Source organism: Tauraco erythrolophus, chromosome 20, assembly GCF_009769465.1.
Source record: "Tauraco erythrolophus isolate bTauEry1 chromosome 20, bTauEry1.pri, whole genome shotgun sequence".
Lineage (NCBI taxonomy): Eukaryota > Metazoa > Chordata > Aves > Musophagiformes > Musophagidae > Tauraco > Tauraco erythrolophus.
The window spans coordinates 347,082-373,432 of record NC_141484.1 but is presented as its reverse complement, the minus strand read 5'-3'; the positions used below and the strand labels follow the sequence as shown (position 1 = coordinate 373,432).

The following is a 26,351-nucleotide window of genomic DNA, read 5'->3' as shown; positions in this document are numbered from 1 at the left end:
TGAAAGTTTGAGAGAGCTGACAGACACCATTTTGGCAGAGCCCCCTGAGAATCCCCTTACACTCTGATCCTTTCAGGTCAGGTTCAGATATATTCCTTCTCTATTCAGATAGAGACAAAGACATAATGTAGTATTAAAATCTCAACTTTATTTGGCCAACAATTTCAGTTCCAATGTTATTGTAGCGGAATGCTAAGAACCAGCCTGATGCAGCTCAGGCCTTTGAGGCACTCCCCTGTTCAAGTTCCTCCCCAAAACCCAAAAATTGCAGATGTCTTGTTCGATCTGTTTTATCCGGCCCTCCCACACCACCCACCTGCCTGGTCAACCCATTCAAAATAATGCACAGAAAGTGATTGCAAAACAGTCTTGCATTTGATCAAAGGGATGGCGACACAGCTAGGTCTCATTAAGCTGGTGAGCCAGCTCTCACCTCCACCCTCAGAGCCTGCCACAGCCAGTGCAACTTGTATTCCACCCTTCCAGGTGCTTGGAATAGTCATCTCCAAGTGTCTTAAAGCAGAGGGGAAGAAACATTGGCCAGCATTAAGAGAAGTATCTTCACAGCCATCTTCCACCAGGATGATGCCATCAGCCTACTGCCTCTTCCCCTGCACACAGGGAAGGCTGAGTCCAGGGAAGAACAGCTGAGACCATTAAGGACCTTGCCAGGTGCAGAAATCAACTATGGGCTTTAGTTTAAAAAAAAAAAGGAAAAGCACTTTCTTGGAAGATGTTAGTGGCAAGGCTCCAGAACATTGGGCCACTGAACTCAACTCTACTGCTTCACAATCTGCCTCTACCCACAAGAGCAGAACACTTCAAACAAGAGCTGTGTACAAAAAGTACATCACAATAAAAAAAATGAGCCCAGCTGGCTGAGCTGGCTACCTAGTGACAGATCCCTTCTCAAAAGCAAAAAGAAAGAAAAGAGTCAGGCGTACAGACAAGTGAGGATAAAGTGTTACTTTAAAAGCCAATCCCTGGATTTCCAGTCATTCACCTTCTGCTGTAAATTCTTAATGGGTTTCTGACTCCCTGGGCCGCCTAAGAGCGGCCAATTTAGTGTCTGATTTTGAGTGATGTAGATCAATCTTCTCTTTACAATTCATCCTTTTGTATTTTCTGCTCGTCATCATCATCACCTTCCTCAAGGTCTGTTTCCTCATCTGTCTCCAGGTCCTCCAGATCCTGTATAGGTTAAAGATAGCTACTGGTTTCTGGCACATCAGGCAGATCCAAAACCAAGCACAGAACAGCATCTCTGATCTATTCTCTTCTCTGCTGCCACATTAACAAAACATCCAGAGACTTCTACTGAGAACTTGGAATGGGGAAAATCAAGGATTAAAAACCCCTGGAAGCTGGTACCTGCACCTGTGACACCGCAGCAGGTGAGGAGCTTCTCACTCAGTATACTGCATCTGTAATGTCCATCGTACTGCTCAAGTTCCAGGTGCTGAGCAGAAGTTATCCATAAAGAACAAGCCCTCTAGGCACTCCAGCAGTTTGCACAACAACCAGAGACAGCTTGTGCAAATTTAGAGCTTATAGTATCTACAGGTTCTATGGATTTGTGTTTAAGCCTCCCAAGAACATTTATTTCACACCCAGCTGAAGTGTTCTCAACAAAAGGAGTCCAACGGCCAGCCAGGTCACATTTTACCACAGGCACTTCTGTTCGCCAGCAACAACCCTTCCAGCCACACAACCCAGGGGCTTACTTGGGACGGAGGATTCAGGCACAGCACCAGAGCTGACCCGTACTCCACATTCTGAAGACCCAGAGTACTGTATTAATATTACTCACATCATCAGCTGCTGCCCCATCCTGACCTCCACTCTCCAAGAATTTTTTGAAGCCTTCTAGTGTCCTCTCCCCATTATAGTCAATTACCTACAAAGGAAAAAACATCAAAATAATGATTATGGGCACCTACAGAACCATACCCCTGGAGAGGAGAATCTCTTTCTGAGCAACAGTTAACATGCCAAGCAAAAGGGAATTTAAAAATTCACCTTCACCCATATGAGACGAAGGAAAACAGCTCAGCCACTAGACTTCAGAGATCACTGCGAGGAAAGAATAGCCTGCAGATGAGCACACTGTCCTCTGCTATGCTCCCTCTTTTCCCCCATTCCCACTTCCCACCCCCAAACTCTTTCCTACAGCCCAGCCCCCCTTAAAGGGTCTCAGATGTCCTATACACGTGACATGTTGCGTCCCTACAGAATGGGGAGCCCCCCCAAAGGCCTTGTCCGAAACAGAACTCGAGCAGACAACTGAGCATTTCCAGCGCTCCCTTTTTACGTGATCTGTGTCAAGGCCAGCTGCCTTCTTACATTTCTGCCAGAGCCTGCGGGGAAGAACTTGAGCGTGGGGAAGCTGTGGATTTTCACTGCTTCTACTTCATTGGCTGTCGAATCCATCTTGGCAATGACAATGTTCTCGTGGTCCCTGTAGGTCTCTCCCAGCTTGTCCCAGATAGGAGCCAGCTGCTTACAGTGACCACACCAGGGGGCATCTGTTAATTAGAAAAACACAGCTATCACCACCAACCTAATGAGTTACCACCACCACTGCCCCTCAGCCCCCATGCCAGACAGTTCACACATCTTTTCAACCCAGGCACTCTCTCTGTGGCTCAGATTCTGTGAAATGCTTTCTCCTTAATGCCTGGTCAGGCAGTATTTCACACTCCTTTCACGGTGGTTACTTGGAATCAGTTGTTGAAAGATACTTACAGAACTCTACAAAGACATTCTTATTCTCATCAAAAGCAACTTCTTCAAAGTTCTTCCCAACTAGAACTTTAACAGGCTGAGTGTCCCAGTCTTCAGGAAGATCCTGACTCATCAGGTGGGGCTAGAGTAAGAAGTGAAATTCAGACACATGGTTTGCTACTCAGCTGCTTAGAATGTATATGCAATCACACATCTTGGGACAACCCAGGTTTAACCAGCCCCCCCTTTTGGTGTCTCAATCATAGGCTGTGAGCAATCAGATGAATCAGTCACTTCCTCTTCTGCTTACAGAAAGTCTCCTTCCCACCCTGAACAAGCAGGAATGACAGGTGCTCTTGTGCAGAGAGCTGCAACCAAGCTCTGCAAGGAGGAAACAACATTGTGACTATCCTTCCCCCAGGACTGAGCTCAGCTACAGTCACTCCTGGAGTTGCACGTGCCTCCCTCCAGCAGAGGAGAGCTGAAAGCTCTTTAAACTGTGCCACACAAGTTCACTCCTTCCACTGATGGCTGGCGGAAGGAGCAACTGGACAAGCAGCAGAAAGAGCAGGCTCTGACTGCCCCGGTGCCAGTACTTCACTTGCTTTCCTACAGTCTTCATGCCCCAGCAGCTTTGCCTCTTGCTTCTCAACACAACACCCACTAGACGTTCTGTACATTAGCTGGAGGGATTTTCTCCATGACTTGTGCAGTATTTCCTGCAGCTCCCTTTTTGCGCTTGCTTAGCCAGGGGTTTTACCAGCAGCAGCATTTATCTTCATTACCTTGATCTTGCCCTCCAGGAACTTGTTACAGAATTCTTTGATCTTGTCAGCTGTGAGGTCATCTGATTCAGGTTTGTATTTGGTCATTTCTTCCTCCAGTGTGATCAGACGCACAGCTGGACATTCTTCTTTCTTTAGGCCAAAAAACTCCAAAATCCTCTGGTTGTCGCTGTGGTCGCTGTCTATGAAGATGAACAGGATCTTTGGAGGAAAAAGTCAAAGGCAGCACGGTGAAGATAAACTTCTTGGCTATGGATACTTTACACACACTTGCACAGGTAGTAGCTGAACCGGCCCCTCGCCCCGCTCCGAGCCCATTAAGAGGGCACCTGTCAGAGCACAAACACTGCAGCTGCACAGCTCAGGCAGCACCCAACATCTGCAAGAAGGAACATCAGGAGTTAACTGCTGTTCCTTCAACAGCTATGCAGGCCAGTGTGTGACTCTGTCACCTATTTCCAAGGGACACAGGTACAGAGAGCTACCTTCAAGTCCTCCTCCACGGCTGTTAAGTGGATACGGACAGTGCTACGCTTCTCTCCAGAAGGCGCTCATTTAAATCACAATCCAAGAAATCCATCTCACCTTCCCTTTGAAGTCTCCAGCTGCACTCTTGAAGTTGTCCAGTTTCTCTTGATAGTCAGACACACTTTTTGGTAAGAACAGCAGAATATGAGTCTTGATCTCTCCTCCAAAGATTTTAGGAGCAGTCTGAGGAGTAGAAAATAAACTTTATTTTTGGAAGAGAGGTAATCGGTGTCAAGACCAGCTTGGCTTGCTACTCTGACTAGACCACAGCAACCTCCAATGCTACAGGACTGCTGTGAGCAGCAAGCTTATACCTCCTTTCCAGCAGGTTCTTCCCACTTCTCCAGAACTCCAAACTAGTGTCAGCCCCAAGATAAAACACGACCACACAGCTGGCAATCTAAGCTTTGCTATATTCACACAGCAGCTACGGGACAAGACCTTATCAGCACCTAAAGACCCACCTGTTCAGTGAACTCTATGACCAGAGGCAGCGAATTAGACTTGATGAAGTTCAGCAAGTTGTCCTTTGTGAGGTCCCCTTCAAAGTTGTTACGACCTTCATCAAACTGCAAAGCCAGATATTCTTGCATTAGAACACTTTCACGTCCCACACAGTCTCTTTCAAGAAATAAGATGCATTCACATCAGTCATTGCCTCAGTGGACCTCAGCTGCATGTGTGCAGAGCAGACTTCCATCTCGGTGAAGTCTCCGCACGTTCACACATAATCTAGATCAAGGTGTCCACCTTCCTGGCAAACAAAGCCTTAAATCACCCCCTAGCAGCAACAAGACAGACCTTGGCCTTGTTCTGCACCATCATGAAACGATTTGTGAAACAGGGCACCGAGAAGGACTTTACAGCTGCCCTGCAGCTCTGCAGGAGGCGTTGGGAACCAGAGCACAGGCAGCTCCCCGCTCCGCAGGGACAGGCAGTTGGAGCAGACACGCACTTTAACCAGGTGGTGCTACCAGGGCTCACAGAACCCCCCACTGTGCACCGCCAGGGCTCACAGAGCCCCCCCCCCGCCCCGGGCACCACCAGGAAACAGCCATTTACTCAGCCCCATGGGGCTGTTTCAGTCTCTGCTGTTAGAGACAACAGCACGTGTTCAACACACCCATCGCACCAGAGTGCCAGATCCCTTTTTATATTAGGACATCACCTGTATCCCTGGCCAGGGTTCTCAGAACCCTCTCTGGCAGCCTGGAAAGGGAACAGCTGTAGAGGTCCATCAAGGTTGAAGGGAGGATGTGCAGGAAACAGCAATGTTATGGCAGGGCAGTGCTCGAGTTACTGGCAGCAACGAGACAGTGGACTCGGGTAACCTTCTGTTAGAGGAAGCCTCAGTCTCAGCTGAAAAGCTGCGCAACACACTTCACATTGGAAACTATCTTTGCAAATACTTCAGAGAGTACTGAACATTGCCTGAGCACCTTCAAAACAGCTGTTCGAGGGTCTCTGCACGCCTGGGCAACTCGCACAAGGAATGAGATGAGAATGACCAGCCAACACACCCTCTCGGTTTAGACTCAACCGAAGTTGAGTCCAAGGCCGTAACTGTTGGTAAAATAAACCATCTGGTTCTTCTGCCCCAGTATTCGGTCACCACTGGTGCTTGTGTTAACCGTGGTCTGGGGTGGCCATATCTGAGAGCTCTCATGGTGCTACCATGGCATCACAACGCTCACGGGCTGGAAGGCATCTTGCCTCCTCTCCTCCATGCAGAGCGGAGCCCTTCCGCAGCATCCCAGCCCTTCGGTGGCTCGTGAACAGCCAGGTACTCCCCACAGCCCCAAAGAGATGGTCTGTTTTAGAGGAGCTTTTCTATTTGGACTTGTGTTTGCCAAAGGCCACAAACAGAAGTTGAGAAAATCCCTGGAAACAGCTGTTGCAGCCTAACATCAGCCACGAACAGAGCGTACAAAAAGACAACACACAGAAAGCTCCGTGTTTGAGCGGAGCAAGGTACGAGTAGTAAGTCAGCCAAGAACAAAATACTACTCCCCTCACCCACCCCAGCTTTTCCAGCTGCAAAACCCCAGCATTTTGAACTTGTTAGCTAGATAACTTACTTGCACCCTCAGCCATACTGGTCTGAGGGGCCTCTGACTGGGAGTTTAAGCCTACAAGCTTCTAGCACCATAAAAATTACTACAAGTTCAGAGTTATAGTAGAATAAAATAACTTTATAGCTGAACAGAAGGAATGAAATAAGAATTCATTCAACTCTAAGCCTGTCTCAGGTCCAACTGTCAGACTGATGACTGGGATTAGAGAACAGATTTAACCAGTCTGAACCCAGAGCAGCTCTGTCCTGCCTCACCACACCCCTGCATGCAGTGCCACCAAGCCTGCAGAACCTCTACTTGTCTTCTCAAACCTAGAATTTCACCCCAGTAACTTGGATTTTAACAGCAAAACACATCAGTAAACGTATTTGATTCTGTAGATGGCCAGCATCCCTCCACACATAATCCCAACTGCCCCCACCTCGTCAGCTGGAGCTGCAAATCCTCTTAGAACTCTGCTGGCACTGCTGCGCTGCAGAACCCGCGGCAGCGCGAGAACTCCTGGCTGCAGCTGTCGCCCACCACAGCGAGGCCGGTATCATGTTTAACGCCACCTCGCTACAGCATGACAGAACACGGACCACCACAGCAAGCCATGGAGAACCTGGCTGCCGCCCTGTTGGACACCTGCGAAGTTCAGGGAGGGCACGGGAGGCCTCGCCAGTTACAGCCGTGAACATGGCAAAGATGGTGCTGTCACCACTGCACGGGGCCAGGTATCCGAGAAACGGGGAAGCGAGTGAAGCAACGGCCTGGACCCAAACCCAGAGCTCCAGGAGACCGACGCGGCTGCCCTCTGCTGACGGCGGGCCCCTCCGCTGCCAGCTGTGCCCTGCAAAGGGGCCCAGGGCTCCGCCACCCTGCCAAGGGGCTGCGGGCTCCGCTCTTCTCCCCTCCAGGCTCTGAGGCTTGGAGACAGCCAGACTGACAGCACAGGATCTTTTGTTTCATCCAGGGCTGCCCTTGTTTGAACCTGACTAATTAGAGAAAAGGTAAGAAGAGGCAGGAGACTCAATTGCAGTGCTTGTGCTTTGCACCAGGCAGTACCTTCTTGAAGAGGACCACACCATCCTGGCTAAGCTGGTACTTGGTGAAGACATCAGCGCTGGAGGAAATCCCAAAAGGAATGTCATCCACAGCTTCTGCTGCTAACAAGAACTCCTTTGCTGCCTCTGACGTCAGATCCTGCAGAACAAAGAAAGGTGTCTCACACAGGACAACACTGAGGCACAAATGTCCCAGGGCTCACCAGCCAGAGAACTGGAAGATCAAGTAAGGCAGGAGTTTCCCAACTACAGAGAGCCTTCCCCAGCTGGCAGGGCCCCACGGGGCAGAAGGCAGGGAGGCCCCACACATACAAGAGCTGCTCAGATGGAAGCACAAACTCTACCTTGAAGAAACCAATCACAACCACGTCGCTGGAATCCACTAACGTCTCTGCTGCAGCAGCGTCTCCCAGGGTAGCTGCCGCCGGGCCGGTGCGTTTCTTCAGCCAGCTGACAATATCATCTGCTTCTCTGCCGGCTACGCCAGAGAGATAAGAGCACTGATTCACCCTCTGCCCAGCTACGTTTGAGAACACAACCCCCTACGCGTTGAGACAGACTGTCCAGCAGCTGGCTGAGAGGCTGGGAGAACTGAGATACCGTTTATGCAACTCTGCCTTTTTCTCCCGGTGTGATTAAGCTAATCCCCAAAGTCAGGGGACAAGGGGCTCCCAGGAATCCATCCTTCTCTTGCTTCCCACCCAAGGGCGCTCCTGAACTCTGCCCAACAGTGCAGCGCTTCTCCAAGACGCTCATTTTCTCACACAATATATCACTTTTTCCTTTCAAACCCGGTACTCTGCATGTTACTCTCAGCACCCAGCACACCGGGGCTTGGTTCAGCTGCATTCTGCTTGCCTGGGTCTTCCTTGCCCCGGCCCACATCTTGCTTGCCCCTGCACCCACCCCCCACCAGCACTGCTTCAATTCTGGGTGCGACGCTGTCAAGCCCAGTTGCGCTTGGCTTGCACTGCTTCCCAGATCCCACCCGCTTTGGCTCGGCCAGGGGTTTCCCGGCTCTGCCTGCCGCGGGCACGCCTGCTCCCCAGCACCCCGGGCACGGCACCCGCCCACAGCGGCACCACTCCCCGGGCCGCCGCCAGCGGACCTTGTCCAGCCGCCCCGGGCGCGCGGGGCCGGGGCACGGACCCGCTGCCACGTCGCTGCCCGCCGGCTCACCCGTGTACTCCTTGGGCGCCGCCTTGTCGCCGTTCCGGAAGAACTTGATGGTGGGGTAGCCGCGCACGCCGAACTGCTGCGCCAGCTCCGACTCCTCGGTGGCGTCCACCTTGGCCAGCCGGATCTCCGAGCCCTCCGCCTTCAGCCGCGCCGCCGCCTTCGCGTACTCGGGCGCCAGCGCCTTGCAGTGCCCGCACCACGGCGCGTCTGCGGGGCGGCGCGTCAGCACCGGCCGGGGCCCCGCTCCCGGGCATGGACCCCCGCGGCTCCGAACCCGCGCCCCGGGCCCGGCAGCCCCCGCGCCCCGGCAGCCCCCCCGCCCGGTGACCCGGCGGACCACCCCCCCCCCCCCCCGGAGGCCCCCAGTCCCGCACCGCCCCCCCCCCCCCTTCCCCGCCCGCCCGGCCCCGCCGCGCTCACAGAACTCGACGAGCAGGTGGCGATGCGCCGCCAGCGCCTGCTCGAAGGAGGCGGCGCGCAGCACGAGGACTCCGTCCTCCTCCTCCTCCGGGGCGGCGGCGCGCGCGGGCGGCGGCAGCAGGAGGCAGAGCAGCGCGGCGAGCGCGCGCAGCCCCGCCATGGCGCTGATGGCGGCGGTCGAGGCGGGGCGCGGCGCCGCCTCCCTTATAAACCCGCCTCCCCCCGGCCGCGGCCGCGCCCCATTGGTCGCGCCGCGCCGCACCGCCGCCGCTCGCCATTGGCTCGGACCGCCGTCCGGACCGCCGCGCAGCTCCTATTCGCCGACGGGCTGGGCACGCCCCCCTCCTGGCTCCGCGGATTGGCCACTGGCCTCGCTCCCCTCCCGTGGGTCGCCATTGGCTCCTTTCCTCGCTGCGTCGCCCGCGATTGGTCAGCGCCGCCGCCTCGCGCGGCCGCCTGCCGTCGAACGTGGCACTCGGGCGGCCCCGGCGGGCGGCACTGCGCGTGCGCGCGGGGAGGCGCGCGTGGTGGGTTCTGATTGGCCGCGTCTGCCGCCCTGTGACCCGCCCCGGAAGGGAAAGCGGCTCCTCCGGTGCCCGGGGGGCACGTGGCGCTGCGGTGCGTTCTGGCGGCGCGAGGCCGCGGGCACCGGTGGTGAGCGGGCCGCCCCGTGCCGCCCCGTGCCGCCCCGTGCCGTGCCGTGCCGTGCCGTGCCGGGGGGCGGGGGCGGCGGCGCTCAGCCTCACGGCCGCAGCGCCGCCCCGCTCCGTTGTCCACACCGCTGCCCCGAGCTGCCGCCCGGGCCGGGCCGGCCCTCGCCTGGCGCGGGCCCCGCTGCACCGCCGTGCCGCCACGCGACCGTGGGGCCCGGAGTGGCGCCAGGCGCCGGTGCGCTGCTCCCGCCGTGCGGGTGCTGCAGCGCTCTCGCTCTCGCTTTGGTGCTGGGCGGGATCCCGCCGCCGGGATAACACCGTTACCCGCCGGGTGATGCTGCCCTCCGGCGCCCCGCAAGCAGCACGGTTCTCTCTTAAGTCCCGTTAAACCTCCGTGCGCTGCCGAGTCTGCCGAAGGGAACCCGCACAGCTGGGGCACCGTCCGCCCCGCTGGGGCAGCACGTCTCCTCCCGTGCCTTGCTCCCCGCTGGGTTCGCAAGCTGGGGCACTGTGGCGCTTGACTTCCGCACCCGCCAGCCGCGGGCACAGCGGGCCCAGGCCCACGGCCGGGGCTCTCCTGCACTGCCAGGACGTGGCTCGGGGCTGCTGCAGCGCCAGCAGCCACTTGACCAGCAGGGCAGCCCAGACCGCTCTGACCCAGGCTCTGAGCCAAGGTTCACGAGGGGCATCTCCAGAAGGGGCTGAGGCTGCTGCCTGGAAACCACAAGTGGGGAGAATCACCCAGCCCGTGACCAGAGCCGTGCATCCCTTGGGCTCTGCGCTCACGGGCTCGGCTGCCAGGCGGGAATGCCCAGCCTGGTACCCTGCAGCAGGGACCACGTTCTGGAGAAAACAGAGGCCAAAAATCACCATGTAGCCCCTCAGTGCCCAGAGTCCCGGCAGGTCGCAGCAGTGCTGCGTACCCCTGCCCAGGCATCCCCGCCCCACAGGAGCGGTCTAACGGAAACACCAACGTCCAAGTTTGGTAAGACTTGCCAAAGAGCTGTAGATTGCGTCAGACAGGATCTTGCCCTGTGCCAGCTGCCCGCAGAGCGGTGGTGGGGGCACAAGAGGGGCCTTTGTTCACGTATCAGAGCGGCTGGGCCCGCTCCGGCTGACGTGGCACAGTAACGCCTGTGCCGCGCTCCGCTCCTCTGCGGCCTGGCAGGTCCCTGCGCTGCGCGGAGGGCGGCGGGGGTGTGCGGCCGGGCACAGCTCCCAGCAGGAGCAGCGCCTTCCGGAGTGGGCTCCAGCAGCCGCTGGCCACACACCCACGCCTCACCTGGCTGCGTAGGCGGCTCCTTGTGCTTTCCTGCAGCTTCTGAGCTGCATCGTCGCCTTTAGCTGTGGCCTCCGGAAGCGCAGCAGCTTCCCGGACCACGAGGAAGGTGGCCCGTGCTGTGGGCTCCGCAGGTGCCCTCTCATGCTCAGAATTCTGTTACCGTGGTCGGTCTGCAGGGCTGAGCCGTCTTGCTACAGCTGTGGATTCCGTAAAAAGCTTTCCCCGGCTTTTCTTATCCCTGACACAAACACATTGCACGCTCTGTAAACATCCGCAGGCTCTTATCGGCTCTCCTGGATTGTGCCCTGCCTCCCATCGCCCCCCGCGTTCTGTGCCTGCACGGGAACCTCTGTGTGTGCAGCTGGAGTGGGCAGAGTGCGGGCAGAGTGCGGGCGCAGTGCAGACAGAGTGCTGGCGCAACGCGGGCAGGCTGAGGTGCAGACCCCAACTGCTCCCGCTGGCAGGACACCCGCTGCCTCCCCACCCCCCCCGGATCACACTCGGCTCCCAGGGCCTCCTGCCTCCTCTCCAGCAAGGTCTACCCAGGTCCTGTGTCCCAGCTGGGCAGGCCCGCAGATCCCAGTCTGTGCCCACCTCCAGCAATCCCCTGCGGAAGAGACGCAGATCCGAACAGAAGCAGAACGGGCAGCAGATGGTCAGTTCCAAGATTTTATTTAACTGTCATAAAAGGAGAAGCAGACGATGATCCGGGTCTCGGATTTACAGACAACACGCACCGAATCGAGTGAACAAAAACCGCTCTGGGGCAGGGCAGGGGGAGGCAGAGGCAGACGCAGCTACAAGAAAGCCACATGTACTTGGTCCCAGTTCTAACACGGCCTCCACGTGACGGGATCCCAGCAAGAGGGCTGCGGAGCTGGAACATGCCTGCCCAGCCCTCAGAGGGCGACTGTGCCCCGAGCGCCGCGGCGGCAGGCTGGCACACGGCAGGGGCTGCTCGGCGCGGGGCGGGCGAGTCGGGTGTCAAGGCAATAAATAGCGGCAGGCCAGGCACGATTTCCAAGGCAGAACAGATACGTAAGGCATTAACCGCTCCTGGCACGCGTCCCCTGCAAGCTGTGATCCCACCAGGAGCGCAGCCGCAGAAACAGACTGGTCCGTCCTCGGCCCAGAACAGCCAGGAGGGCAGGTGCTGTCCTGGAATTTCAGTGCGTTGCAGCACCTGGGCTGCAATGGGAAGTGTGAGGTGGTGGCACCACTGGTGACTCTCGCACCCACCTGCCTTGCCACCCCCTCTGCGCCTCAGAGGTGCTGAGGCTGCCAGAGAGCTGGCAGCTCTATACTGACAGGGCTGGGGCCCTGCCAGGCTCTCTGGACACCAGGAGGGGTGGCCGGGCGTCACCCAGGACGTCACACCACCCTCCCCTGGAGATGCCCCGTCTCAGATGAAGAACGGACCAGCAGCAAAGCAGGAAGTTGTGAATCTTTCCTAATAACCCATAAGGGGCGTGACCAAGATGAGTGCCATGCCAACGAACAGGGGGAGGGTGGGTGGCATTTAAAAAGTGTAACAAGGGCAGGGCCCCCTCCCTAGAGGATACATGTTACACATTAAGGCATCATGGTTACAGGGAACATCCACAAATGAAGCTGCCAGCCTCCCCAGGACACTGACTGGTGGAAGGGGCGGGCCGGACATGATTTTGGCCAACGAACGGATTCAATAGCTGCCTGGCATCAAAGTTCTGCAGCTACTGGGAGGCAGTAGCCGCCCTGAGCTGCACGCAGGAAAGCCGAGCACAGGATCCTACACAGAACACAGGAGTCTCTCCCCGCAGCACCCACCCCAGTACAGGAGGGTGAGACACAGCGAAGGGCCTGGCGAGGGAGCGAGTGCTCCCAGCTCTGCGCTGGCACAGCGCGGCCCTGCGAGGGGCAGCTGGAGACCAGATGCAGACAGCACGGGTGGTCAATGCACTCAGCGATGCTCTGGGGAGGGGGCACGTTACAAAACTGAGCTCTCTGGTCAAATCATAACGGGGTGGAAGGGAAGAGGGTTCCAACGTCAGCACTTTGGTACGGGGGGGATTTCTACGGTAGCCACTGTCTGATTCACGCTCTCTGGGGTTTGGCCTTGGGAAGGGCTAGTCCTTCCACTCCTTCTTGATGGTCAGGTTCCACTCCCAGGACAGGTGGTCAGTCTTATCATCGTCTGTGAACTTGGACTTGATGTTGTAGCTGCCCCGGGCCAGCATGCCCTTAGGGGCTTCTTCCATGGGGGTCAGAAACTCATACTCCTCTGCTCGGGGGCCGTAGCTCCCAACCATGTACTCGGTCTTGTCAACTGGAAGGAGAAAGAGAGGGGGGTGGAGGCTGTGAAGAGCCTCGCCTGCGTCTGGGGCAGGCTAAAGCAAATAGAACATCCATTGCTGCCACACAATCCACAGAGGAGCCAAGAGGACAAGAACATCACCCACGTTAACAGCTCCGTTCACTCCAGGAACGGCTCCTCCTTCCGGAGCAATCCCCCCAGCTGGCACCGCTGTTGGCAGTGATCCACTCACCGCGCTCCCCCGGGGACCACGCATCAAGACCAGGGGTGCGGGTGCAGCCAGGGCTGCAGGCTGCCACCCCGCAGCAGACCCAGAAGACTCTCTCCTCCCACGTGAGCTGCTGGGGCACCAGCGGGCGACCCGCCTCGCCGCAGCGGAAGAGCAGAGAGGCCCCACACAGCACATCCGAGTCCCTGACACGCACTTACTTTTCACGCCTTTCCGGAACGTGTGCTGGATATACTTCAACCCTGACACAATCTCCCTGTTGACCTGCAGAGACAAGCACGGGCTGTCGCAGACATCTGGACACACTGCCCACCCCGCCCCAGCAGGAGACCATTCCCTCCATCACACCACTTTCCAGGGCTCAGGCAGTCCCTGTGCTGGGACTGCAGCGCTCCGGTGTTCCACGCATTCTGCAGTTTTTAGATCCGAGTTCTTACCCTAAAGGAGATTTTTATCCGGTATTCCACGCCCTCCTTCAGCACAAACGCTTGCTTCTTGTAGCTCTCCAGGTCACCTAGGAAGAGGGGAGAAGGGTGCTCAGTGCCCCTTTGTGTTGTGCTCTGGGGTGAATCTAAGTTGCCAGAGGTGATCAGGGCAGCATCTGCAGCAGCTCGTCCCTCCAGGGAGGGTTGTGCCGTGCTGCCGGAGGCGGGCGATGCCCTGTGAACGGGCACTGTGGTGCAGCAACGCTCAGGAAAGGTCCTTTGCAGACGTTTGTTCTGAGGCTGTCGCCATCTCGGAGCTGTCCCCCTCCCTATGGAAGGGGGGCTGGCACGGGGGCAGAAGCAGAAGAGCCTCTTGCTGTGATGGGGGTGCCAAGACACAGCTGCCACGCTGAGAGTACAGAACCCTCTGGTGGTGCGGGCACCATACCCTGCATCCAGCACAGGGGCGTTTCTGACATGGGAAGGTGTGCCCACCATGCTAGCAGTGCCACTGCAGCGCCTTTGGCCAGGCTCCACACCCAGCCGCTTCGACCTGGGAGAAGGGCTGGAATTCTTTCCCAGCTCACCTGTCAGGTCCAGCTCCAGAGGGCCCGGAGCAGTAGCACAGACCAAAGTCAGTTTGGTCACCACCACGTTTGGAGCACTGGGATCTAGGAGACAAGCAAAGAGGCTGTTAAACGCCCATCCCTGATACCAACCCACACAAGTCCTTTTCCCACCAGGGCGCTTCCTGAGAGAGCAAGAAAACCAGTGAGAACACCCCCTCAGGGAAGGTCCGGGCTCCCCGCTGCATGAGGCACAGCCCCCCGTGCCCCCAGGCACATCCCCCTCGGTCCCTGTGCCTTACTCCCAGGGCCAGAGAGCGGCACGGGGGCAGCGCGACGGAGCTGTGGCTGGAGTGAGGCACAGCCACGTCCTTGGGCTCACCTGCGGTCACGGTGACGGCGCCCAGCAGCGCCTCCTTGTACTTGCGCAGACTCTCATCGTCCTTGTCCAGCTCCTGGATCTCCTGGATGCTCTTCTGGGCAGGTGGCTTATAGTTGACGGAGTGTTCGTCCTCCTCGTTTTCAGCTGCAATCTGGGCCAGCTGCTCCGCCGTTGGCTCCTGCTCTGCCATCCTCACGCACGCCAGTAACACTGAGGTGGGGAGAAGCGTAACTGCACCTACCTACTGCGCCAGCTCTTCCCAGCAGCCGCCCGGCGGCACCAGCCAGGCTTCCCCAGGGCTGCTCCGCTGCGACTCCACAGGCTCCCTCTCTCAGCGGGGCCCTCCATGGGCTGTGAGCCCCAGGGGACACAACCCTGCCCACGGCCTGTACCCTGCAGCCCCAGCACGCTCCTCCAGTAGGCCAGGTCTCTGTTCAGCCCACGGAGACCGATGCCAGAGGGCAGGAAAAATTCAGCCTCAGAACTTTACTCCTGAGCTGGAACAGGTGAACACCCCGCGCCACAGAGAGAACACGCTGCTCCACAGGGACAACGGGGCGAGGCTTTCACGGATAACGAATCTGAGCCCAGAACAAACCCAGTTCAGTTCTGCTCTCTACACCACACGATTCCAGCTAAGAACAGGCCCCTGCCCCGCCACCGGGGCACAAACGCCGGCAGCCTCTGCTGCAGTCCGGAGCTCACCGCTTCTAACTCCATCGGATCAGTCTCCTCTGCCTCGGAGGAGTGGAACGAGACACCTGGCTCAGCTGATCTCCTGCTTGCTCGTTTCCAAAGATGTGTCCAGCCAGGGAACAGACAATGGATTAACAACACGCGTGTGGTTTGGCTCGCTGGCCACAACTAACCAGGAAACACCCAGCTGCACACTGACGGCTGGGGAAAGGTGGTGCCACCACCCATTAAATCCTCAGTAAAAGCCAGTAACACGCTCAGTAACTCCTGGTGTTCCGCAGGGCACGGTGCCCTAAGGGTCACCCGGTGGCAAACACCACCTTGCGCTCTCTGAAGCCTCGACAAGCTCCTTCAGCGACAGCCTGTGAGAGGCTCTTTGTGCAAGCACAGTCCTTGACCAACGATCAAGGTGTCTCTGCCACCACCTGGCATTCCTGTGTCCTGTTCAACATTCCCGCCTGGAGCTCTGCACTGGCACACACGACTCACAATGGGCAGAAGAACTGCGCCTACTGCCCTGGCAGACAGTTTCCAAACAAATCAGGAACACAACACACACACACACACTGTGCTGAAATTCCACCTCAATTATGATCCACGTCCACCCACCGCTCCTCACACGGGTCACGCTAAACAAGCGACGTTCATCCATCATTTTCAGCTTGGAGCTAACTGGCATCACAGCTCTCGTATTCCATTTGTGCCCGCTGTGCCACCCGGAGGGCACAGACAGACCTCAGCGCATCACACGGTTCACGGAGCACGTTTTACCACAGGTGCTGGTCTGACTCCACATCCCGTTCCAGCTTGGTGACGGCTGTGAGAGCAGAACAGCGGAGGTGCCACCTGGGCTCCACTAACACTTTTAGCCATAAATGTTACGAATGTTTTGTTGGGGAACAAGGCAAAGGAGACAGACTGGACACGGACAGTGAAATTTCGCATGTCTCTGCCAGAAGGGAAGACGACAGCGGACTATCAGCAATGCCCAGAGGAGAGAGAACAGGAAAGGAGCAGGGAGAAGTGCTGCCCAGCCCACCTGCCAGGGCTCTTGGGCGAGCAGCTGGCCCCAGCTCCCGGGAGCTGGTGCTGCGGCAGAGCTGCAGCCAGGCCCCCGCTGGGGACCCGCTCCTCACCCACTGTCAGACCCGGGAACAGACGCGCTGACTTGTCTGGGGCTGGCGGTGCTTGCCCGGGGTGGCTGGCACTGGGGGGCAGGATCCTTGCAGTGGATGCAGCTGGTCCCTCTGGGTATTACAGCGTGACCAGTGTTTACCACCAGACAATGGCGGGGGTGATGGGACACTCTGGGGTTACCACAAGCGTGTTGGCCCTGTGTGGCACCAGCGCGGCTGTGCCGGGGAGCTCTTCCCACTGTACCCTCACACTCACGGGTCCCAACAACTCCTGATCCCTACGCTTACAACAAACAGCTGGCCCTTCTGCACAGCATTCTCCAACATCCTGGCACTGAACATGATGGAAATTTGTACTCAAAAGACCATTTAATCTTCTGTCATACATGAACAACTGATTAGATTTCACCCTGGTACCCACGTATGAAACCAGTCACTCTCTTAGTGCTCCCGTCCAAAAAGCCTCCAGCCTCCAAGACTCCCAGAAGAGCTGAGCACACACTCCCTCAAGGTCTGCTCCATGGCTCCGTGCCCTTATCACAGCCCTTCGTTTCGCCCCCAGGCTAGATTTCACCTCCCATGCACTACAGGTTGTTCGAAGAACTCCTGGACCTGCCTCCCAAGACACCTGCAGCTGACAGGAACTGGAAGTGACAGGCGTTCAGTGAGAACTTTGGAGAACTGAAGTCCCGAGTCGTTGTCTTCTGCAATTGAAAGCATGAATACAGTAAACAGGCACACACAGCAGACAATCTGCCAGTATCCGTAGGCATATCCCTGCTGGTGCCAATCCCTCTCTGCGGCATCAGTCCACAGCTGCATGCCACCTCCTGATTTTTGGATCAAGCAGAGACAAAACTTCTTACAAATGGCCCACTGAGGCGACAGGCCACAGGAGCCATCAGCCAGCCTCTCCTCAAACCTCCAAAATTCCCCAAGGCCAGCGCCGCGCCGGCGGCGAAGGATCAGTGCCGCAAGGTGAGCAGAGCAGCGCCAACCACGGCGCGGCTCCCAAGAGCAGGGTCAGGTCTGGGACCTCGCTGTGCTCCGCACAGGAGCAGCCCCAGCGTCACACAGTGCTGATTTCTGCCGCCGATTTCCAGGATCGGGTAGCCCGTCCTGGTCGGTTAAGAAATGCCTTAGTTTGGTCTCACCCGGGCACAGAGCTACCGCTCGCTGCCGGCCAGCCAGCCAGCCTCCAGGCGTAACACATGGGGCAAGTTTCCTGCCACACACCCACACATCGCCCGCACCCAGCTCCGTCGGGGTCACCCCTCCCACTAACAGGTATTTAGGAACAACCCTGTCGTGGAGGGCACAGGGAAAAACAAACAAAACCAAAAAAACCCACAAACCCCAGCTCTCCAGTTGCACTGCTGTGCCTCTAGCCGTGATCCTGCGATCCAGAGCTGAAGAAACGATCACGCACACCCCCACACGGGTTGATCACGAGCCACCCCAGGCCTCACAAGATCTCTAAAACGGCGGAAGCCCACGGGAGGCAGAAAACGGCTCTTCAGACAACACAAAGCAACGTTCCAACCAGCAGCTCAGGCCGCGCCAGCGTTCAGCTCTCTGAGGGAGCCCTGGATAAACCCCCTGCCCCCTCCAGCGCACCTCCCCGGGAGCAGCGGTCGGAAGAACAGCGTCTCCGGGCAGGCTGTGCCAAAGCTGCTGCTGCGGAGACACAGGCTCTCGGGCCGGCCGGCGCGAGGGTGGGAGGCACCCTGCGGGCTGAGCCGGCCGCCCCCTCCCACGCGGCGCCTCGGCCGCTTCTCCGAACACACAGCCGGGCGGGAAGGAGACTCTAATCGCATTGGAACTTTTATGAGGGCTTCCGCCTCGCCCTTCCAGCTGCTCAGACACAGCATTTACTGCAGCTCAGGACTAGCAAACCAGAGCTTTGCCAGGTGCGGAACGCCCAGCACCACGCTGCCAGACAAGGCGAAGCCACGGGACTGGATCGCACGTGAAGCGCCAGGACAGACGAGAACCACACCCGTACATCCCGCCTGCGCCACGCTGAGACCCCCAGCGGTGCACAGCGACACGGGGAGGGAGCCCGCAGCGGCCCGTCCCGGGGCTCAGCTCCTTCCCAGCCTTTCTGCCGTGCCGCTGACCTCCGGCCAGGCATGGACGCCTCACGGGAGCTCAACAAGTCCAACCTTGGGCACTGCTCTGAGGCGCTTGGCAGGAAATTCCTTCAGCTCCTTCTGATGCTCAAGAGACGCTCGAGTGCCGGGCTCAGCACCTCTGCACGGCAGCTCTCTGGCTCTTAAGGCTCACCCGGGTCACCGAACGCTGGAGCCGGCACCTCCGTGGCTCCTGGGAGGCCCCCGGCCCTGTGAGCCGGCACAGACCCGCTGTGACCTCTGCCATGGCCGGCAGGGAAGGGGGCTCCCAGCCCCCCCAAGCCTGAAAGCAAATTACAGGAGGTGGGCTCCTGGGCTGTGGAGTGGCCTAGGGAAACAGCCCCAGGCTCTTCTCAGACCCCTGCAGAAGGCAGCAGGAGGCTAAACTGCTTTCACCTGGGAACTCGCACTCAGCTGCCTTCACGGCTTCCCCAAGTCCGCAGTTCCTCCTGGATTCCCTCACCACTTCTCATGAAGGACCGAGGCGGCAGCAGCCACGAATGCACGAGCTCCACCCTCTGCCAGACAGAAAAAACGCTCAGGAACATCACCCTGTTTGCTTCCAGGCAGACAGCGGTAAACAGGGATGCAGATCACGGCACCCGTGAAAACGGAGTTAGCCGGAGTCTCTGCGGGTGGGCTAATCGGCTTCGGGCGTCCTGCAGGTCACCGTGCAGCCGGGGCCAGGCAGCAGTGCCAACTCCTTCCAGCAGTCCCCACCCTTCCTTCTTCCCCGCGGCGCAAGGCAAAGCTTGTGCAGCCACACAGTGAACTGGGTTGGGATTTGATCCAGTTAACAACCATTTCTGCAGGGCTGTTCCCGGCTGGCTCAGTTCGCCACTCGAGCTCACAGCACAGCAGCAGCTTTTGCAGCAGCACAGGCAGCCGGAACCGCTTTGGCCAGCTCCAGCTGCGCTCCGGCTCCGCGTATGGTGGCAACTGGAGGCTGGATCAGAAACAAACCAGGGCTGGGTGGCTCCCAGGGCACAGGAGGGAGCGGGGCCACATCCCTGGAAAAGGGGGAACTGGCGACTGACAATTCCTGAGGCCAAGCACTGCCCTGGCCCACCAGCCAGGAATTCAGAGGCAAGGGGTCGTCGGGATGATGTCGCTGCACCAGTCGCTTTGCAAGAGCATCCCAGAGGACTCCCATCTTGCCTGATCCCTGCCGCTGGCTCACGGCTCTGGGGTGAGGCACTCTGGAAACAGCCTGCTGCCTTTCGAACACTCGGCAGTTTGGAGACGAGACGTTTCATTTTGCTTTATGTTCCCTCAGGACATAACCCCGGTCTGCAGGTCGCCCACAGGGCATTACCTGTCAGGAGCAAAGCCAAAGGCATGAGCAGGTATTTCCAGCTGCTCGCAGTTTCATAAGTCCAAAACTCTTGCTGTCCTGCACCCGGGATGCCGCGAGCTCCGTGGGCAAACGGGCTGCAGTCACCATCCGTGCGGCGACCCCGCTACTGCAGGCGGGAGCGTGCCCCACCCGTGCCAACCGCCCCCGCTCGGCAGCTGCAGGACTGGGATACCTGCGCTGGGAAAACGCTCGGACAATCGGCCCGGACCCAAACGCGCAGGGCAACAGCTGAGCCGCTCGGGAGCTCCGCTCGTTTAAGACACGGGAGTCGCAGCGTCCGGGCTCGCTGCACGGAGCCTGCGGAGGCCGGGCGGCCCTCGGGCGGGGCCGCGAAGGCAGCGGGAGAACGGACCGTCCCGCGGAGCCGAACCGCAGCGCCGCCGGCGGCACGCGGGGAACGCGGCGCTTCACCGCTCCGCGGGGGGAGAGCGGCCCCGAGGCCGCCGCTTCCAAGTTCCTCATTTCGGAGCCAGAAACCATTTACGGAAAACCCGCCCGGGACACGAGCGCGCGCAGCTCCCGCCGCCCCGGGAAGCGGAAAGGGCCCCGCGCTCCTTTCGGCCGCCGCCCGCCGTCCCGGCAGCGCGGGGCGCCCGAGGGGCCCGAACCGGCCGCGTTCCGCCCCGACTGCGGGCCCCGTGCCGCGAGCGGCCCCGCCGGGGACCGCGGCTCATCCCGCCCCTCAGGAGGCCGCGCGAGGGCACCGGGGCCGCTCCCGCACCTCCAGCGGGGCGCGGCGCGCCCGGCCCGGCCCCGCGCCCCCAGCCCCCCTCCCCGAGCCCCGAGCCCCGCCCTACCGGCCCCGCCGCCCCCCTCGCCCCGCCGCGGCCCGGCCCCGCCCTACCGGCCCCGCTCGCTCCGCGCCGCAGTGACACCGCCGCCGGGATCCGCCCAGCCGCCCGCGCGCCCCCTCACTTCCGGGACACGCCCGTCACTTCCCGTTATACAAGGCAGAGCCCGTCACCTCACTTCCGGCCGCGGACCGGCGCGCTGATTGGCGCAGGAGATACGCGCGCGCGCGCTGGCGGGCCGGCTGAAGGGGTGGTGCCGGAGGGGCGGGGCGCCGCGAGGGTGGGCGGGGCGCGGGAAGGCGCGCGCAGGCGGGCGGGGCGGGGCGGGGGAAGGCGCGCGCAGGCGAGCGGGGCGGGGCCGGTGGGGCGGGGCGGGGCGCGGGAAGGCGCGCGCAGGAGGGCGGGGCGGGGCCGGACCGGGCGCGGCGGGCACAGCTCTAGACACGGTTCTATTTTATTACGGCAAAGGTGGAAAAGCCACCTCGGGCCGCCAGGCAACCAGTAAAATTTATCCCAAAAATAACTCGGTACAAAACAGGTCTGCTTCGGCGTTAAAAAAAACCCTTTCAGGAGTTAAAACCTATCCCGGAACGAAAAAGGAAAACAAATCCGGCCGCGGCACCAGCAGCCGCCGCCGCAGCCCCCGCGGGGAGTGTGGAGCGAGATCGGATCCTTCCCTGCGCCGCCGCCGCTTTAGCTGGTGTCCATCTGGAAGAGAGAGCAGAGCAGGCGTCAGCGCTCGCCCAGCACCTGCTGGCACCCAGCCCTGGGGACCCACCGCGGGCAGGGACGTGGGTTCCAGCCCCGGCCCGTTCAGCCACGGGCCCAGGAGCGCCTGGCGCAGCTGACCCCCACTGCGCACCAAGGCACGACCCCAAACTGCCCGCGACACTGCCCCTCTGCCAAGCCTTCGGCAAAGCAGCACTGCCTGTGCGCCCCCAGCGCCACAGAGTGCTCCGCAACACCACGTTCCCATGGCGTTTTCTTCTGGAACTCTGCTCATCCCATTCTTTCCATACTCTCACCCCGGTTTTATCCCGCTCCTACAACACCGCTGTCACACCGTGACCCCGACTCTCGATGGAGATTTTAGTCCGGCTGCGGCACAGAGGCACCCGAGCTGCTTCCGAGGGCAGCAAACGACGCGCACGGCTCCGTGCGTTACACCTCGTATCCGCCAGCAGCAACTCCAATCTTTCCTCCCAGCACCCCACGCACTGATTTCACGTGGTTTTTCCATTTCTGCAGCCCGTTATCCCCGTGGGTTGTGTCTCACAGCTACTGTTCCCCACAGCCGCCCCAGCTACGAAGAGCCTGCCCCTGCGCTGGCCCCAGCAGGCCGGGGAGCTGGGACAGCGGCCATTTCAGCTACTGACAGCAGCTGACAGCGCTCCGGAAAGCAAAGCCAAGCGCCGGGTCACGGCGCTGCTGCAGATGGAGACCGCTTTAGCCCAGCGACCCGGGAAGTGACCGCTCCTCCCTGCCGGCTCTGGGCTGCCAACGCGTCCCAGAACAAGACGCCACGGGGAATCTATGGGCAGCGCCCGGGCAGCACTTACCCTGGCATTGTAAGCATCCAGCTGTGCATCTAGTTCTTCTGCGGAGAGCTGCTGTTTGGAAGTTCTTCCGGCTCCTCTGCCTCTCCCTCTGTTCCCGCCACGAGTACCTCGCCTGTTGCCTCCTCCACCACCAAATCCTCCTGTACCACCACGGTTTCTGGTCATGCCACCTCTGTTTACACTGTGATTTTTAAAGAGCAACTGGTTTAGTGCATTCCGGTTAACCCAAACAGGCACGCAGAGGTTTGCCAAATGGGAGGTGGATCCACGCTTCCGACACAGAGAGGGGCCAGGCATGCTCCCGCCACACGCCGACCGGGCACAGCGGCTCCCACAGCCGTACGGCATCTCACCTCTGCGCTGGTCTCCGCTGTGTGTCGATCTGTGACGTGACCAGCTGGATGTTCATGGGGCGCCCTGCAGGAAGAGGAGCCCGTGAGCCCCCAGGCGGGACACAGACACGCGGGACACAGACACGCGGGCTGCTCTCGCCCGTGAAACGCGCTACGGAGCTGCCACAGACTCACCGTCCAAGGGGACTCCGTTGTACTGCTTCATCGCTTTCAGGGCGTCTGCCTTCCTCTCGAAATGCACGTCCGCTGTGCCTAGACTGCGGCCAGACCTGTCATAGTGCACAGCTGCCTTCTTCAAGGTCCCAAACTCTGCGAAGAGCTCCTGAGAAAGAGAGGGAGAAGAGCATGCACGTCCGTCAGCGCTGCAAACGCTGCACAGGTGAGAGGTGGCACGGGCAGCTCCCCACACACAGCTGCTCTCGGTCACCACGGGCACTTTTCAAAACACCACTGACAACTCGGAAAGAGGAGAGCACAAGCCCATCAGAAAGATTCCAGAAAGCTGCTACAGGTGACAAAAACAAGCAGGACTCCAACATCAGAAGGACATGGAGCTGTTGGAGCAGGTCCAGAGGAGGCCACGGAGATGATCCAAGGGCTGGAGCACCTCTGCTATGGAGACAGGCTAAGAGAGTTGGGACTGTTCAGCCTAGAGAAGAGAAGGCTCCGGGGAGACCTTCCAGCACCTTCCAGTGCCTAAAGGGGCTACAAGAAAGCTGGAGAGGGGCTTTGGACAAGGCTGTGTAGTGACAGGACAAGGGGCAATGGCTTTAAACTGAAAGAGGGCAGATTTAGATTGGATCTAAGGAAGAAATTCTTCCCTCTGAGGGTGGTGAGGCACTGGCACAGGTTGCCCAGAGAAGCTGTGGCTGCCCCATCCCTGGAAGTGTTCAAGGCCAGGCTGGATGGGGCTTTGAGCACCCTGGTGTAGTGGAGGGTGTCCCTGCCCATGGCAGGGGGGTTGCAAGTCAATGATCTCCAAGGTCCCTTCCAACCCAAACCATTCCATGATTCCACGATTCATCGCTTGCAGGGTACACATTCAGTCAGCGAAGCAGACCCAAGCGATGCCAACCTGTTTCTTTTCTGAGGGAAACTGCAGGTCTTTTTGTTGAGGCTGAGTCAATGGGGTGACTATTTAAAACCAATCCAGGCCCTAATCCATTTTATGGAGGAAGAATGATCTGTGTGAGTGCAGGGATTCACGAGATGATCACAGTTTCATTGTGCTAGACTTTTTGGGTTTTTTCCTTAAAATCTTTACTAGACCAGGTGCAATTTAAATACACAGCCCAAAAATTTAGATTAGGAAAAGCACTCTACGTAAGCACGTCATTCCTGTCATGGAGAGGCAGCAATGGAGCCACCGATTCTGTTTCACAGAACACCTCACTTTCCTGAGTCCCTACTCTGCCTCGAGCCTCCACGGCTCAGCACCTACATCAGAGCTGTCGGGTGCCCAAAGGGACAGGCCACCTCCGACAGCATCTGCTGCCAACCCTGACCGCCGCACAGCCGTCTCGCTGCCCACGCGTCTGACGGAGCACCGCACACGCTCCTCCACCCCGAGCACCAGCGCTTCAGGCAGAGCTCCCAGCTCGTTCTCCGGAGGGGAACGTCACACGGCCCTCGAGAGCAGCTCTCCGGAGCGCAGAGCGACGCGGACGAGGCAGCGCTCAGCCGCTCCTCCAGAGCCAGCTTCTCTTTGCACTGCAGAGAGCACGGCTCCGTCCCGAGCAGCAGCAAACGCAGCTCCTCCAAGAGCAAAGTGTTGGAGGCTCCTTTCAGCCAGCTGCTGGTACCACGTTAATGACGGTTAATGCCGCCATTAGCACAGAAACGAGCGAGCAATCCCCACGTGTAGGCAGCGCTAAGTAACGGGACAGGCAGTAAGGAACGGGCGGGAAGCCATGACGTCAGCTCCGCCAAATAAACATGGGCAGGTTCCTCCACAGCTCAGCCCGAGCCAGCGGCAGGAAGGACAAACCTCAACTGCCACACGAAGCGCAGGAGCCAGTTAAAGGGAGGTGACCTCACAGAGCTACGTTTTACACATCGGGGCCCGACTACAACAAACAAGGGACTGATTTAAACAAAATCTGAACCTCCATGAGAGGGGTAAAACCGTTACCACAGCCGAGTGCACTGCCCAGCAAGCAGGTGACCTGGAAAAGCTCACTTCCAGTTCCCCAGGCACAGCCAGATCAGCATGCAGAGTAACTAGAATGGCTTAGCAGACAAAGAAAGCGTAGAAGTGGTTGGTGGTTTTTCGCTGGTGAGGACCAGAATCTAAAGGAAAGCGCTTTGCAGCACGGCTGAGCCAGCAGAACCCCGGTGAGGACACGCGCGGTGTCTGCAAACGTTTATTTCTGCACAGCTCACCGCCGACTTGTGCCCGTGCCCCGCACAGACACGCAAAGCGCAGAGGATCCGGCGGGTTCGACCCAAGGCACGGCTGAAACGCGGGACACGACCGCGACAGGCAGCTCAGCTCGAAGGCTTAACGCACCAGGGGCCACGGACACTGCAGCGCAGAGCAGCGCATCCTCCCTCGCGAAGAGGGAGAACTCATTCCCAGTCACATGGATGGACGCGTCCGCAGGAACGCCTCGACGCTCAGCAAAGCGCGACTTCCACAACGCTGCGCAAGCGGGTCCCATTATATCCGACCACGCAACGCGCACAGCACGGCTGCGGAACTTCTGCGGTCACGCAGGTCTGAAGGGCTGACACAGTTCACAGCAAGCTCTCTGTTCAGAGCTGCGTTCCGACTGCCAGCACCACCTTCCCACACGTATGCTGTGGCAGCGTTGGCAGGGGATGGGCAGCGCTGGCAGGGGATGGGCAGTGCTCGGCAGGAGCCAGCGGCTCTTCCAAGTCGGCCCCTCAAGACCAGCAGCACCGCCGCGGCACAAACCTGGTCACCGGCGCAGAGCTGCTCCCTCGGGGATCCTCCGTCCCGGCTGCAGGAGGCGGCGGGAGCTGCGGAGCCGCCGCCACCGTGAATTAACGCCCCGAACACCCCCGCACCCGGCGCCACTCACCTGGATGTCCGCATCCGAGACGCCGAAGTCCAGGTTGGAGACGAGCAGCTTCCCGCCGGTCTCCACGCCGGCCCCCGCCCCGAAGCCGCTGTCGAACAGGTCGTGCTGCCACTTCTCGGGGAGCTGCTTCGGCTGCAACGAGACCGGGACCGGGACCTCACCGACCGGCACCGGGGCGCCGCCGGCCGCGCGGAGAGCGGGCAAATGGCCGCGCGGCTGGGCCCGCCGCCCCCCCCATTCCGCCGCCGCCCGCCCCGTTCGCGCCGAAGGCCCGGGCCCCCGCGGCGCCGCCGCGCTCGCCGCCCGCCCCGCCGCGCTCCGTACCCGGCTGTAGGGCGCGGGTCGGTTCCTGCCGCCGCCCCGGGCCATCACCGGTCTGTTCCGCACGGGGCCGCCGCCTCCCGCTCGCCCGGCTCCCACGCCGCCCCGGCCGGGCCCGCCCCCGCGGGTGGCGCCGCCCCGGCCCCGGCCCCCCCGGCCGCCGCCTCGGCCGGCGCCGCGCTGGCTCCGGTTGAGCTTAATGATATCGTCCAGGGACATGTCCATCTTGTCGGCCATGATGGCGGCTCCGCTCCGGGGCCTGCACTTCCGGCCGCGCTGAGCCGCCGCCGGAAGCGGAAGAGGCGGGGACGGCGGCAAAGGCGCGACAGCCGCGCGCGCTTGTGCGCGGGGCCTTGTGGGGCGGCGGGGCGGGAC

The 26,351-nt window shown here is 59.6% G+C and overlaps 3 protein-coding genes across 4 annotated transcripts; all 3 read right to left on the bottom strand.

Annotated features, from left to right (window-relative positions):
- Window positions 1-698: 698 nt before the first annotated feature.
- P4HB (prolyl 4-hydroxylase subunit beta) lies at window positions 699-8,917 on the bottom strand. Its single transcript, XM_086624050.1, has 11 exons — window positions 8,758-8,917; window positions 8,338-8,544; window positions 7,503-7,636; window positions 7,160-7,297; window positions 4,502-4,606; window positions 4,095-4,220; window positions 3,510-3,710; window positions 2,746-2,866; window positions 2,344-2,525; window positions 1,811-1,897; window positions 699-1,191 (listed from the first exon to the last, which is right to left on the bottom strand). Exons 1-11 carry the CDS (start codon window positions 8,915-8,917, stop codon window positions 1,102-1,104), a joined length of 1,551 nt encoding a protein of 516 aa, XP_086480176.1. The 3' UTR covers window positions 699-1,101.
- A 2,710-nt stretch (window positions 8,918-11,627) lies between these two features.
- On the bottom strand, window positions 11,628-16,060 carry ARHGDIA (Rho GDP dissociation inhibitor alpha). 2 transcript variants are annotated; one of them, XM_009991062.2, is made up of 5 exons: window positions 14,588-16,060; window positions 14,227-14,310; window positions 13,652-13,728; window positions 13,415-13,478; window positions 11,628-12,997 (listed from the first exon to the last, which is right to left on the bottom strand). In XM_009991062.2, exons 1-5 carry the CDS (start codon window positions 14,775-14,777, stop codon window positions 12,798-12,800), a joined length of 615 nt encoding a protein of 204 aa, XP_009989364.1. In that variant the 5' UTR covers window positions 14,778-16,060; the 3' UTR covers window positions 11,628-12,797. The 2 variants fall into 2 exon arrangements, with proteins under 2 accessions (XP_009989364.1, XP_009989365.1); XM_009991063.2 differs by having other exon boundaries at window positions 11,628-12,865.
- Window positions 16,061-21,147: 5,087 nt separating this feature from the next.
- Window positions 21,148-26,213, bottom strand: ALYREF (Aly/REF export factor). Its single transcript, XM_086624101.1, has 6 exons — window positions 25,980-26,213; window positions 25,656-25,787; window positions 22,786-22,933; window positions 22,612-22,675; window positions 22,259-22,439; window positions 21,148-21,407 (listed from the first exon to the last, which is right to left on the bottom strand). The coding sequence occupies exons 1-6, from the start codon at window positions 26,211-26,213 to the stop codon at window positions 21,393-21,395; spliced, it is 774 nt and encodes a 257-aa protein (XP_086480227.1). The 3' UTR covers window positions 21,148-21,392.
- Between the last annotated feature and the right edge of the window lie 138 nt (window positions 26,214-26,351).

Bases quoted from the DNA above. Each gene is read 5' to 3' on its own strand.
- P4HB (XM_086624050.1), bottom strand. From the start codon at position 8,917: ATGGCGGGGCTGCGCGCGCTCGCCGCGCTGCTCTGCCTCCTGCTGCCG. The intron at 8,545-8,757 runs GTGAGCGCGGCG...GCCGCCCCGCAG, and splicing joins CCACCTGCTCGTCGAGTTCT to ACGCGCCGTGGTGCGGGCAC. The intron at 1,192-1,810 runs GTGAGTAATATT...TAACCTATACAG, and splicing joins ATGGGGCAGCAGCTGATGAT to GATCTGGAGGACCTGGAGAC.
- ARHGDIA (XM_009991062.2), bottom strand. From the start codon at position 14,777: ATGGCAGAGCAGGAGCCAACGGCGGAGCAGCTGGCCCAGATTGCAGCT. The intron at 13,729-14,226 runs GTGAGCTGGGAA...CCCTCTTCCTAG, and splicing joins TCTGGAGCTGGACCTGACAG to GTGACCTGGAGAGCTACAAG. The intron at 13,479-13,651 runs GTAAGAACTCGG...TTGTCTCTGCAG, and splicing joins GGATAAAAATCTCCTTTAGG to GTCAACAGGGAGATTGTGTC.
- ALYREF (XM_086624101.1), bottom strand. From the start codon at position 26,213: ATGGCCGACAAGATGGACATGTCCCTGGACGATATCATTAAGCTCAAC. The intron at 22,934-25,655 runs GTGAGTGGCGCC...TCTCTTTCTCAG, and splicing joins TCTCGGATGCGGACATCCAG to GAGCTCTTCGCAGAGTTTGG. The intron at 22,440-22,611 runs GTGAGATGCCGT...TAAAAATCACAG, and splicing joins CAGCGGAGACCAGCGCAGAG to TGTAAACAGAGGTGGCATGA.